This window comes from Eucyclogobius newberryi, unplaced genomic scaffold (genome assembly GCF_026437365.1).
Source record: "Eucyclogobius newberryi isolate DKJ021-1_F unplaced genomic scaffold, fEucNew1.0.hap1 SCAF_15, whole genome shotgun sequence".
NCBI classification, from domain to species: Eukaryota; Metazoa; Chordata; class Actinopteri; order Gobiiformes; family Gobiidae; genus Eucyclogobius; species Eucyclogobius newberryi.
The window spans coordinates 7,311,841-7,325,677 of record NW_027315779.1 but is presented as its reverse complement, the minus strand read 5'-3'; the positions used below and the strand labels follow the sequence as shown (position 1 = coordinate 7,325,677).

General features: G+C 39.7%; 2 protein-coding genes across 6 annotated transcripts; one reads left to right on the top strand and one right to left on the bottom strand.

The window, feature by feature from the left end:
* The first annotated feature begins 253 nt into the window (after positions 1–253).
* On the top strand, positions 254–10,059 carry supt20 (SPT20 homolog, SAGA complex component). Of its 5 annotated transcripts, none has more exons than XM_072445916.1 (24): positions 254–388; positions 854–948; positions 1,080–1,115; positions 1,236–1,361; positions 1,945–2,071; positions 2,569–2,672; positions 2,754–2,870; positions 2,982–3,035; positions 3,116–3,255; positions 3,471–3,627; positions 4,167–4,223; positions 4,320–4,397; positions 4,522–4,691; positions 4,775–4,807; positions 4,878–4,992; positions 5,103–5,181; positions 5,325–5,480; positions 5,640–5,943; positions 6,458–6,564; positions 6,901–6,956; positions 7,268–7,378; positions 7,549–7,639; positions 8,306–8,394; positions 9,184–10,059. In XM_072445916.1, exons 2-24 carry the CDS (start codon positions 946–948, stop codon positions 9,328–9,330), a joined length of 2,457 nt encoding a protein of 818 aa, XP_072302017.1. In that variant the 5' UTR covers positions 254–388; positions 854–945; the 3' UTR covers positions 9,331–10,059. The 5 variants fall into 5 exon arrangements, with proteins under 5 accessions (XP_072302017.1, XP_072302016.1, XP_072302014.1 ...); XM_072445915.1 differs by having other exon boundaries at positions 5,076–5,181; positions 6,461–6,564; XM_072445913.1 differs by having other exon boundaries at positions 5,076–5,181.
* exosc8 (exosome component 8) lies at positions 9,986–13,496 on the bottom strand. The gene is made up of 11 exons (XM_072445918.1): positions 13,432–13,496; positions 13,139–13,175; positions 12,428–12,491; positions 12,275–12,348; positions 12,150–12,195; positions 11,958–12,063; positions 11,834–11,879; positions 11,658–11,754; positions 11,236–11,356; positions 11,050–11,156; positions 9,986–10,197 (listed from the first exon to the last, which is right to left on the bottom strand). The coding sequence occupies exons 1-11, from the start codon at positions 13,446–13,448 to the stop codon at positions 10,079–10,081; spliced, it is 834 nt and encodes a 277-aa protein (XP_072302019.1). The 5' UTR covers positions 13,449–13,496; the 3' UTR covers positions 9,986–10,078.
* Positions 13,497–13,837: the final 341 nt, after the last annotated feature.

Sequence of the window (13,837 nt, the reverse complement as noted above, 5' to 3'; positions counted from 1 at the left end):
GAAGCCATTTAACAACTTGTCCCTCTTCCTTACAATTTGAGGTGGTTGTCCTGATTCCAACTTTCATTTGGACCTAATGAAAGTTATGATATTTCCATTTTGGCACATCATTTAATGGCCATAGTGTCACTTTATGTAGTTGTTTCTAACCCTATCCCTGAAGGCAGGTTTGACAGCAGCAGTCTGTGTGTAAAACATGGCGTAAAAGGAAAAGTAGTAGATTGTGAGGCTCCGCCCACTACTGGGCAAACCGGAAGTTTAGCTGTTGTTGTCACACTGGAAGAAAATGGCTGCTGCTTCGACTTTTTTTCAATGAAGACACTGATAATTCCATTCCATTTCGTTCTCCTGCATCAGAGTTACGCTCGAGCGCTATGCAATCTAGAAGGCAAGTCCATCCAGCTGGTTGAGATTAATGTTGCTCTGTCCGTACACATCCTTTGCCTGTAACTTGCAGCTTGCCAAGGTAACGAGCTAGCATGCTAACATTAGCCTCGCTAGCCTCAATGTTCAGGCATCAACGAGCTTGTTGCTATTCAACCTCTCGCCTGCTTGGGGGTCCAGCCATCAGAGTTGCATGACACATAAGGCGCGATACTGACGTAAAGATCCCATTTATTAACTTTTCTAATTCATAAGTTTAACTGTAATTTTGCCAAATAAGTCAGATTTAACAGTTTTGCATCTGCTGTTCTGTTTGTGTGCTGGATCTGGTCAAGTCAGACAGTTTGTGCAGCATCAGGACCCTGTGATAACTTAAATATAGACACTGGGAAAGCCCTGCTGGTTTTGGAATGTGTACTTATGTGTTTTGGCTGTGCTGCTTGTTTGTAATGCCAGGTGTTGTGTGCAGGGCGTGAATGGTCGCTTTAGGAAGGTGACAGTGTGGGGCTAAAAAGACAGCATCGTCTACCGTCACTCCCCTGAAGCTGGCGGTGGACCACAATGGTAATAACTGTTTTTTAGTGGGTCCAGTGGGTCTAGGAAGTTGACCAATGGTTTGTTGTGTAATATAATATATTTATTTCTTTTTAGTTTACCATTCTTATGCTTAATAGCATCTGTTTGTTTTATTTTAGCAACAAGTTCTGGAATATGCATTGGATCGAGCCGAGGTAAGAGCTCTAGTGTTGCACATATTCCTTTATACATATTCAGGCAGCTTTATTAATCACACCCATTAGTTTGAACAGTAAAGAAAAATGTTAACTAAACGACTGTTATTTCCCACCCAGTACATTGTTGAAAGTGCTCGACAAAGACCAGCCAAAAAAAGAATATCGTCTGGTGGGAGGAAGAGTTTATATCAGAAGCTTTATGAGCTGTACATAGAAGAATGTGAGAAAGAGCCAGAGTTGAAGGTTTGTACTCCTATTATTATTATTATTATTGTGTAATAATTTCTGGGTGGGTGATACTGATAAAAATGAATATCTGTATATTTGTTGTATTATCTTGACAATGATATTCGGATGATAGTTTCACAGTGCATCAGGAATGTGCTAAAATGTGCTTGTTAAGATCTTGGTTGTAATTTAAATGTAGCACAAATGTGAATGGACCTTAAAATTCACAACAAAAGGGCAGAAATATCACTTTTATACCCTTGTTTGGGAGATTACACTAGACTTTTCTGTCTCTTTTTGAGGTCATTTTAGGATAATATGCATTTTCCAATACATCTCCCACCTATACTTTTATTTATTATTACTGGGCACTCTTTTCTAACAAGTCCTTGGCCTTTTATTAACCAAGGATGAGTAAAGATACAGTAATAACTGGTGGTAATATAACTAGTGTGAATACTATGCTCTTTTTATTTAATTTGTACAAGTGCTCTTTATGGCAGACACAGACTGAAGGGTCCTTGGAGAAAAAAATATTGCCCAACACTGCTTTATGGTCTTGAATTATTCTTGTCTAATATTGATTTGTCTAATTTAGAATTTAAGAAGAAATGTGAATCTACTGGAGAAGCTGGTGTCTCAGGAATCTGTGTCGTGTTTGGTGGTAAACCTTTACCCTGGGAATGAAGGCTATTCGTTAATGCTCAGAGGAAAGAATGGGTCTGGTAAGAGATGTTGTATTTATGTTTCTTGACTTACTATATAGAATAAGACCACTAGAGGAGGTGGGAATAAGTCTTTGTCTTGCAAGTCTCTGACAAGTCCAAAGTCAAAGACCAGCAAAGTCAAGTCAAATTCAAGGCCTCTACTTTGAGTCCTTTCATGTCATTGTACCAAGCTGCTCATATTTTTGCAATTTATATGATTTCTGTGAATGTTTTTTTTTCTTTAAAAATATCCTGGTCACATCTAAGTATCAACTGTAGAGAGAAAACTTTTTTTAAAATGAATTTGAGTATCAATTCGTCTCAAGTCCCGAGTCAGTGGGCTTCAAGCCTTAGTCCATTTTATCAAGTCAAATCTCAAGGCAGAAAAACAGAGACTCAAGTCTGACTCGTGTCCAAGTCACAGCTTGCAAATCCAAACCCTCGACTATTACCAGAACTGTACAGTAATAGTACATATTGTATACTTATTCCATACTGGGTGTGACGTTTTGTAGACTCAGAAACTATTCGATTGCCATATGAAGAAGGGGAACTGCTGGAGTATTTGGATGCTGAGGAATTGCCTCCAATTCTGGTGGATCTGTTGGAGAAATCCCAGGTGTGTGGTTTTGCATTTGTAATATTAAATGCACTTCAATGTTTTTGTCATTTATTTATTTACATATAACACTTCTTCCAGGTGAACATCTTCCACTGTGGCTGTGTAATAGTAGAGGTGAGAGACTACCGGCAGTCGTCTAATACCAAGATGCCTACTTATCAGAGCAGACACATCCTGCTCCGGCCAACAATGCAGGTGAGCACAGTCTAATTAACATTACGGTTAACACCACTTGCCACATTTTGCTACCATAAACAACAACACAACTGCACCGGCTTTGGTGCACTCTTGTGTTATGTTGTGTAGACCCTGATCTGTGATGTCCACGCCATGACCAGTGACCACCACAAGTGGACACAGGTAAAGTAAATCTTACTACCAGTATAACGCCTCATTTATGTTATAATTATTGATTAATTCATGATGTAATTGAATTTTAGGATGACAAACTACAGCTGGAGAGTCAGTTGATTTTGGCCACAGCTGAGCCCTTGTGTCTGGACCCCTCCATCTCTGTCACTTGCACAGCAAACCGGCTGCTCTACAACAAGCAGAAAATGAACACACGCTCCATGAAACGGTATGATATTCTAAAAGGCCCTGAAGGTCAGAACTTGCTCAGAGTTGCAAGTATCCTACATAATATAGAATATTAAATGAGAGCTATTTTATTCATAAGTAAAAGCAAAATAAATATTTATAATATTGGGATTGCACATAGTAGTAATTTCATATTTATGTGTAGGTAATGGTTAAAAAAAACATTTAAATGATTCAAATTTGTGGACGCTGTAGGTGTTTTAAGAGGCACTCTCGAGCTGCTCTGAACAGACAGCAGGAGCTCTCCCATCTCCCTGTCCCTCCACAACTACGGCTCTATGACTACCTCCAGAAGAGGAAGGAGAGGAAAGCTGCTCCTGTCATAGACCTCAAAATCTCCAAGGTTGGAAACGTAAGTGAAGTGATTTCTAACTTTATCTTTAACTCTCATTTTGTTTTAAATCTATCAAGTTAAAGACTTGTGCTTTTCTCTGCAATACACGTAGTAATCATTATCATTATGTTATATTACAGACATTTTAAATCACTATTATTGATATGAAACAATTGAGTATAAAAAACACCTGTGTGCTGTTTTGTCTGTTACATCGCCCTATGGACAGCAGCAGTTCACTATAGCGAACGGCAGATATTTTTTGGACTATTTGTGCCAAATTGCTACGCTGCAAAATAAAATTGCATATTAACTTAAGTACAGGCAATGTATCAAGAAATTTTAAGGATCAGTGAAACAGGGCGGGCGGAGCAATCGCATCTTAAGAGAAGTAAGATTACTCAAACATTCATAAATCACTCTAAACACAACTTTGAGTAGATAATTGAAAAGGGAAAACACTCATAACATGGTTATTATAATTGGTCTCCTTTAAGTAGCATCATATAATGTGTGTATTTATTTGTATTTACCATCCTTCTGGTTTCCCTCTTCAGTGTGTTGATATGTGGAAACAAAACAACTGCCAATTAACTGTGCCGAAGGAAATTGATGTAAGTGCTCATAACTGGACTAACTTACCGGTATATGCACAATTACTTCTGGGATGCTGGGATGATAAATTAACTATATTTGTTTCCGTGTTTTAGGTAGAAAAATATGCAGTGGTTGAGAAATCTTTGCAGCTAGAGGACTCTCAGCCTACGACTGTGATCTGGCCTGCTGAGGTGAATATCTGAGCTGCATTGATGCTTAATTTAGATCTTCATCTTTAGTGAACGATTGCTGGGGACTTGCTTGTTATTTAACAGACTGGGTTCATAACATGGGCTTTGTTATTTGTTCATTCAGGAAGTTGTAGATGACTACACATTTGAATGTGAAGTCGGGGGTCAAGCCCAGAAGACCAAGGTGTCCATCTTTCAGTCGATGGGAGACCCGCTCGTGTACGGAAAGATCTACTGTGCTAAAGAACCAAAAGCCGAAGAGGATAGCTCTGACCTTAAGCTCATACATCCTCCGTAAGGACTGCAGCATAATTCAATTTGCACATTCATCTTTGTGCACTTAATTAATTCATTAATTTTCCTTATGCCTGAAACAGATTTCTCATAGGATCAAAGATAGATGCCGATCGGTATGGCACTTTTGCATTGTCTTTTTTATGTGGTCATGGAGAGAATCTCACTAATTATATTTGTTTATAGGTTTCTAAATCAGTACAAAGGTGTTTACGAAAAGGACGTTAAATGTGATGTTAAAATGTCCCATAACTCTGGCAGTGTGGGACAGGCGCCTCCCTCCCCCAATAAGGACAGTGAGGTACATTGTGCTTGGGTTTATTTTACACATGTGTCACTAGTATGTTTAGTGTATCCCCTTAAAATGCTAATCAATTTCTCCAGGGTGATAGTTTTTCTTCTCTGGTCCAGACATCTCTGTTGGGAAAAGGGGTGAGGCACAAACCTCCTCCAATTAAAATGCCTTCAGTATCAGGCAGCAGTTCCTCAGGTACACATATTTTTTCATTCTCTTTTCAATTATGCATGGCAGGGTAAGTAGCTAGTCTGGTTACATTTGATATTATATAGTGATAGTTTTGAGAATTGTGTCCCTGGGTTTCTTTACATTAATGTTGTGCTTCTGACTTTAAGGTAACCCATATAGTTCTCAAAATACCAGTGGTCTACTTAAGTGCCCTACACCGCCTCCAGCCAAAAGTCAGTCTCTGAACAGGAAGCATTCCATAGAGTTGGGTCAGGTGGGCCTTTTGTCACCCGCCTCCCTCTCCCCCATGGGCTCAACGCAGAGTGAGTCTACATCTATCATTGAAATAGACAAGCCATAATACTTTGTTATAAATGTGTTGTATGGGAAAACATGGAATATATGGGAAAACATGGAACCAAACATGTCAATAAAGGCTTTCTTACTATATTTGTGCGCCGGCTCTTTCCCCTCTTGTCCAGGATCAGGAACCCCAAAGCCATCCACCCCCACAAACACGCCCTGCTCCACGCCTCACCCCGCGGACGCTCTCACGGCTCCTCTGTCTGTGACCCCCACCCCCTCGGACCCCTCGCTGGTGCAGAACCAGTCGCAGCCCGCTCTCCTGCCCTTCGCCCAGCAGCAGTTGGCTCTGAGTCAGCCTCTGCCGGTCATGACCATTCCCCTGCCCACCATGGGGACGTCAATCACGACAGGGACCACGTCGTCTCAAGTCATGGCCAACGCAACCGGGCTCAACTTCATCAACGTGGTCAGCTCAGTCTGGTGAGGGCATTTTGTTTAAAGGAGTCGTATTTTGCTTTTGTCAGATATATTGAAGTCAAACGTAAGACAATTATTTTACATTTTGTTGTATTGAAACGGAAATATTGATCTAAAACAGCTTAATAATAGAAAGAGATCCATTGACTTCCTGTTCATAACTTGTAAGCCCCGCCTCTTCATCGTGACATCTCACTGTAACAAGCAGCAGATTTTCATTTACATGTTTGTTTTTATTTTTGAGAAGTGCCTATTTAACATTTTAGCACCTGCATGGATCACTCAGGAGTCATAGTAAGTACAGGGATGTGGGCGGGGTTAGGGGATAGGTGAAAACAAGAATTATTGGAGCTCACAAGCCTCAGTTGCCGGACATTACAGGTCTACTCAAATATGCAGGAATCAATCAAAATACAAATTTGAGTAAACACTGTTGTTGTAATGTTAAAATTGACTATTTGGTTGTCTGATGGTGTGATTTAAAACTAAATAATAGAACTATATTGTCATTTTGCAGCAGCCCACAGACATTAATGAGTGGCTCAAACCCAATGCTGGGCCCAGGCCTTAACCTGAGTGGACTACTGCCCCCTGGAGGGCTCATGCCGTCTGCTGCACAGTCTGGTAAGATCTTGCTGGTTTGTTTGGCTTCGTAGAACGTCAGTACAGATCAGTACTAGTTGAATGTGTATGATTTAGTGGAATTTGAGTAATGTAAGTTGAAACTGTGAATATGCTATTACTATGGCAACAGCACATCATCAGTAGGGTAAAACTAGCCTGTCTGAAAAGGACATAATAAGATCTGTATTCAAGACCAGATTTTAGCTTCAAAATTGTGCTGTATTAATCTTGACTCTAGTGTGATCTAGTCCAAGGATTGGAGCTACTGAATAATGTTTGTTACATAATAATAATTTGGTGACTATTTATGTACCTAAACGTGTTACTTAATTTTAGGAAGTCATTTCGGCTTGAATAGCAGCGCTGGTTTGAGACCACTGAATCTGCTGCAGGTAAGACTCTTCTTCTTCTTGCCTTTAGTAAAGCAGTGGGTTTTGTGCTGCATGAGGAAGGCAGTTACAGGTTCCATCCACAACACTGTCCCTACCATAACAAACCCTTGTGATTGAGATGTAACTATTTAAAAAGCTAATTTGCCTTTGTGTGCATCTTGGAGTTGTAAGAAAGAGTTAGTAGGACCTGTGTTCTGTTATTGACTAAAAGTACCTTCCGTTTCCCTCTCCTCTGTCTGCATCACATCTCCCCCTCTTTCCTTTCTATCCTTTGTGCTCCCTCTCTGCTGTTTGTGGGCACACGCCTCCAGATCCCCTCCGGTCCTCTCATCTTTAACTCTCTACAGCAGCAGCAATTGCCTCAGTTTTCCCCTCAGCAGAGCCAGTCCGCAACGTCCAGTCCGCAACAGCAGGGGGAGACGGTAAGCTTTCACACAGTCGCTGCAAAATAATACAGTGATTGACAGAGATTCAGTGTTCAAGTCTTGATATGTTTTCACTTGGCTTCAAGATACTTTTTATTTTATTTTACAATGTTACATTTATTTTATTCCTCTTAAGGACATATTGAAATTGCTGACTTACTTTTCAGTGCGATCAAGGGACAGATCAAAGTTTAGGAAACCAGCAAACGGCGGTCATCAATCTGGGAGTGGGAAGTTTCATGTCTCCTTCAGCTGCAGGTAAGACTCTGAACATGCCATTAACCCCGACTGTCTATACAGTCGCCCTTTAGAAATATTCATATATCAGACAAATGTAATGATGTATGATTTATTTTAAATAGAATAGTTCATTAATGTTTAACAAGAAACTAAAAAAAAGTTAATTTTTGAAAAGATAAACTTTCGAAAGACATAACTTCATTCATATGACAGCTTAACAATGTGCATCAATGCTCTACTTTGAATAAAGTAGATTGATTGATGATTTTAACTATATGATTGTACTTGTTTTCCACATAATCAAGTATTTTACCACAATCAAGAGACACTGAAATTTCCCTCTTTTTCTGCTACTCTTTCTTTTTCTTTTTGCCCCCGTCTGATCTACCTGCACTTGCTTTTCTCTCTTTTCCCTTTGCTCTGTTCATTCCGATACTGGACATAAACCCTGCTTTGTGCCACAAATCCTTCAAACTCCATAAACCCCTTTACCTCTTTTGCCTTCTGAATGTTATATTATCCCTTGAATCTTCACTAAACGTTCTGTCCTGATATGCTTCACTTAACCATAAACATCTGTTATCAAACCGTCCCTTTGGCCTGTTCACATTTCCCTCTTTCCACTCTGTCCTTTGCCTCCTCCGCCTCTCTCCTGGGGGCGCCCCTCTCCCTCCTCCCCCTTAGTGCTGTCCCAGTTGGGCTGTGGGCTGGACGGGTCTGGGCCCCCGCTGCCTTCTCCAAGGCTTCAGCAGCAGCACCAGCCACAGATCCAAGTAATACAGCAACTTTAACATCTTTATACACGTAACATGGACTAATGCCATCACATTAATTTTCATATCATATAAACCGTTTTTTTTTTTTTTTTTTTTATCACAACCAATCAATCATTTTGTAATGAATGTGTGTGACAACTGTTTTTGAGTGGTTTTGAGAAATATAATTATGTGTTGAATTAAATTTGAATTCACATTGTCACATATTTTCCAACTTGTACCGTATGTTGTTGATACACTTCACACCATTCACTTCATCTTGTGTTGTTTGTTGTAAATGTTTTGACAAAAAAAAGCCCACTGGAGCTTGCAGCTCTTCCCATGGCATTAACTAACAGTACTGTGTGTCCAAATGGCTGTATATTTGCTGTTTTATGAAGTAGTTTTGCTTTTCAAGGCAGAGTATATGTTACATAGTGCATGAACTGAAATATGGCCAGTTGAAGTTGCTGACTTACTCTGAGCAGAGTAGCATGTTTGCTGAGCTGCATGTCCGTTATTGTCAAGGCCACAGCATCAAGTATTACTGTTTGTCTCCAGAAGCCACTGGGGCCGCTCAACCGTACTTGCCTCAATCCAACACAACCCAACGTGCCCCGTCTGTTCCTCTCCTGTCCTGCTGCCATAATCCTTTGATTCTGTTGTCATACAGAGCTCACTAACACTGCCACAGTCAGACTCGGTTAGGTTAGACTAGTCTGCCAGTCTGCAGCTGAATCAGTCTGTGTTTGCACGTTCTAATACCACCAATACTAATGTTTCTCACTCTTTTCTTCACTCGTACAGTTGCAATTCTTGCAGCACCAAATGCAGCAGCAGCAAATGGCTTTGGGGGCTGCAGCTCCTCCGGGGGGAGCGCCACGGCAACATACCGCCAGTCAACCAAGAAGTAAGAGGAAGAGGAGCACGCCACAGCCCCTGCCCAAAACATGACAGGCCCACAACTGCACCAAACGGACACGAATGATCCATACTGTGCCGTCTGCCCCACTCTGCGGACAGCAGGCAAAATTACTTTCTGGTGATTTGTTTGTCTTTTATAGCTGACAAATGTGATTTGTAATGGTTGTGAGTGGTTTTGGAGAACCACATGGGTTTATAGAATTGGAGGCACTATGCTGGAGGACCCTTAGTAATATTTTTGAAAAGAAGAGGGTTCTTGTAGGTAACAAGCTTCCAAAATGATGTATTATCCTTCAGAAGACTTCTCTGGAGGCGTGTGGAGTGAGAGGATCTGATGCACAGCCCTCTGCTTGGTCGACCCTGGTAGTAACTACCCTTTAAGCACGGATCCCAGCTGAGCGTTTGACACCAAATCCTCCACTGTTACAAGTGAAAATGCAAATCAAACTTCAGAGTAGTGCCTGGGGCAGCCCTCTACCTCTCGGTGTGTTGGAAGTCTTTCTTGTTCGGAAACCCCGCTCAACAAAGGACTGAGATCAACATGCAAGATGGTGTTCACTGCTTTTGTACAGCACATTTTGAAAAGGCATTTCCTTTTACATAGAACAGGAGCCATGAGTAATTCTTATCAACTGAGCGTGTGTGTGAGGCATTTCTGGACATTGAGAAATAATTTTTTAAGCAGTCTTTGTCAGCAGTTTTATTGTTATTAAAAAAGAATATATATTGACAGTGGAAAATACAGCTTTTAGATAAAAAGTGTTTTGTCTGAGACTCTTCATTGTGGCGTTTTCACACTGTGTAGGACTTTATTTATGAGCTTCTGTATCTCTCGCTGTCGAACCACAGCGCGGTTAATGCACTCCTGCAGCTTCTCTCCAGATAACGACGAACCGCCTGAACCAAAGAAAAGCAGTACACTTTATGCATGGTTCAGCTCTGAAATACCCTCATCCCTCACAAACATCTTTAAAACAGGAATTATAAATTGCCAAATGTTCAGAGATGATATAAAATGGCATTTAAATAAAACATCCAGTATAAAATGCACCACAAATTCAGAATGCTGCCTTAAAACAGTGTCTCCACTCCATTTTGATGTACCTTGTAGCTAATAAGTTATGACAATACGTCCTTGGAGTGAAGGTAACTGGAGGCATTGCCCTGTCTGAAGCTCTTATACAACTTAATAATAACTACTACTAATTGGTAAGCTGTAGACACATTTACAATTCAATATAAATCACCACTGGAGGTGGGCAATATGTCAAAATGTAGATATCCGATGTTATTGTGAAGAGATGCAAAATGTTAATATCAAGTATCGTTTATACTGAAAAATGCACACACAACTCACAACTGAGCTCTGAAGGACAAATACTGAGCCCGTTTAAAATAAAAAATAGAGCTCACTTGTTTACCATTCATTCATCTTATGTTTACCTATTAAGAGATGTGTTCCTAGCATTAATATTTATTGAGTAAGGGGATTAAACCAGAAACGGGACTGAAAGGCAGCCCACCGTCTCATTACTCCTTGACCTTTCCTGCTGAAGTTCTTCCTTATCATACTGTTTATATTATGCATATTTGTTTTCATCAATGCTGCTAAATATCTAAAGATCTCTGGATCCAATGCCAAAATCTGCCATGTTTTTTGGCATACTTCTAAATGCTTGCCAAGTGAAGAATTTAGCATCTCCATTGGTTTAATGTGTGACGTCATGATCCCGAGCTCTACACTCTCACCTGGTTTGTGCACCGAGCAGAGCCGCTCCTCTTCATCCGTCACCACAGTGAGCTGGGCTGTCAAAAGGCTTTCCTCTTCTGCAGTTGGATCCACAATCACTATTGATCTGTATTTGTGTGGGCATTGTTTACAATTAGAGCCATCACTATAATGAATATGTACAGGACAAACAAAAATACACTTACTTGTCAAACACCCCAAAAGATGAGCTCACTGGATGCCTGTGAATCTGCAGCTCGTGCTTTTTCTCTAAATTGACTTCAGGTAAACAAGTGTCGGTGCTGACGGTGACCTCTGGTAGTAGTGCTGTTCAATTCAGAGAAATGAAAACTGTAAACAATACCTCAACTACAGACAGTATTTACGGTATTTTCCGGACAATAAATCACACCTTTTTTTTTTTCCATAGTTTGCGACTTATACTTGTACACTTACCCTCCGGAGCGACTTATATGTGATATTATTTGTTATTTTCACACTTGCAACCGCATTTCATACTCCAGTGCAACTCTATTATGCATTTTTTGTGTGCGATTTATAGTCCGGAAAATACGGTAACTGTCTAGAAAATCATATTGTTTCAGGCTTTGAAATTAATAGCACGTACCGTTTTTTAAAGCTGCCAAGAGAGCAATTATACAGGCGTCCAGGACATTTCCGTCATAGTCGAGACACATCATGTCACAATAGAGCACCCAGCACAGCTACAGTCAAAATTAGATTCAGATTACCAGAAAGTATTTATAATCATGCATCTTACATTTTTAGAGACAATGAAATTACCTTCCCCCTTTCGATGCACAAGTCTTCTGTTTTTATTATTTCAGAACTGTAAAAAAAAGAGGGTTTATACAGTATGAAGTACAGAATAAAACAAACACTATTTTAAAACGCTTTTTTACTTTACCTTTCTATTATATCTGCTATAAACTGACTGGCCGCTTGGGCTTGCTCTCCTGGAGGGCCCGGTCGAAATCGAGAGGAGCACAGCGGCGGTAAGTCCACGTTTGGCACTAAATGATACAGAAGAAGATGAGAATTTGAATATGATTGTTTATAAGATGGTAAAATACATCCATCGATAAAATATCTAACTTACCCATATAACCTTTACCTGGCGCCTCTACTGTGGGGTTGGTGAGTTCCTACCAAGAACAGACACAAACATTCGGTGTGCAGTACATGTAATATCATCAAATGCAGTATTTTTGTATCCTTCTTTACCGCTTTGATGCCACAGATGACAGTGGTGTTCCCAAGTTTCACCAGAGCAGAGCCGTCTGCTGAGGAGATAGAACCTGGACAAAATATTCAAACAAGTGAACAAAAAAGAATATCATAATTGTGATAGTGGAGTGTATATTATCAGGGTCTCACCTATGTTCAACGTAGTGGCTCTGAACTCGGACAGTTCACGTCCATCAGACCGACAATGTTCTTTCTATTGTAAAAAGATAGAATTGTTAATGCCCACATCTTATTCAGTGGTAGCTCGAAGTTTACTGAATTAAGAGAAACATTACTTAAAAATAAAATTATCCCAAGTAAAAGTATAGAGTAGTGGACCAAGAAATGACTCAGTAAAACAGTATTAAGGGAAACTATTAACGGTGCTCAAGTAACTGTAATGAAGTTGAAAATATAGTATTTAGGAGGATCACGTGTCACTTTTTTGGCCCCTGTGCCTCGTCCCACATTGTCTTTGTTATCACACGATTTCAATAGCAAACATGATAATATATAGTTACAAGACTTTGTGGGTGAACATGGCTTTCTGTTAGCACCTATTGCTATTCCAATCTCACTGTGCATTATGACTGATAAAAACATGCAATATGGGGTTATTTAACACCAAAATGAGAAACAATATCTGAAGAAGCAATGCAAGAAACGCTAATGTTTTAATATTGTCAACAGTGAGTAAATGTGTCATTCTTCAATCAGTGAGAAGAGGAACCAAATATTTTACTCGTGAAAGAGTAGAAGTAAAAGTATGAGGTCAGAAAATTACACTAAGAAGTACAAACAAAATAAGTGTAACCCAGTACTACCCACACCTGATCATATTGCTTGATATGTTTTACTTACCAAAAAACTCCTGTGATACTCCAGTGGCTCTGCAGTTCTACAAACACAAATAAAAGCATAACTGTTGTATTGGGTTGTATTCAGTAGATGCCACGTTCAGTAAAATAGATTTATAATAGATGTAGCTGTAGACTATAGACTCGCTTTACAGTCTTTACTTTACAATCTTTGTCATATGGCATTTCACACCTTAATTGTTCCCAAGTACGAAATAACTTTAATCTTTACGCGTACTCTTTAAATAAACCAAATAAACATAATAGATTAAAAGCGGGTATTTTGTCACATCTTACTTGAATCCAGCCGCCATGATGTTTTGGTTGAACACGTGAATGTGCGCTTTACTACGGAAGCCCAAAAGCACTATGTAAACGCAACTTCAAAGCTGTATTCCTCGTTAAAAAAAGGTTAAAAAAGTAAAACATGTAATTTTGAATTGATTGATTTGGAGTTTATTAAATTAATGTATTTGGAATAAAATATTTGTTCAGTTTTCCTATTTTTATTGACAAATAGTTAAGTCGTATTAATGCTTGTGCAGTTAAGTAATTGTGATAGCATTTTGGACACAACACCTTATTACTTTTGGGTAAAATAATACCCCTATTATAAATTGTTACTACATTCATTGACACGGCCACTGGAAGTACACTCCTGTCCTGTAGATGGCACTGTGGGCTGGTGCCGCGCATCTTTACT

Coding starts and splice junctions, on each gene's coding strand:
- supt20 (XM_072445913.1), top strand. Junction 6,565..6,900: donor GCCGTCTGCTGCACAGTCTG/GTAAGATCTTGC, acceptor ACTTAATTTTAG/GAAGTCATTTCGGCTTGAAT. Junction 6,957..7,267: donor GACCACTGAATCTGCTGCAG/GTAAGACTCTTC, acceptor ACACGCCTCCAG/ATCCCCTCCGGTCCTCTCAT.
- exosc8 (XM_072445918.1), bottom strand. Junction 11,880..11,957: donor ATAGCAGATATAATAGAAAG/GTAAAGTAAAAA, acceptor TTTTTTTTACAG/TTCTGAAATAATAAAAACAG. Junction 11,157..11,235: donor TCTTTTGGGGTGTTTGACAA/GTAAGTGTATTT, acceptor ACACAAATACAG/ATCAATAGTGATTGTGGATC.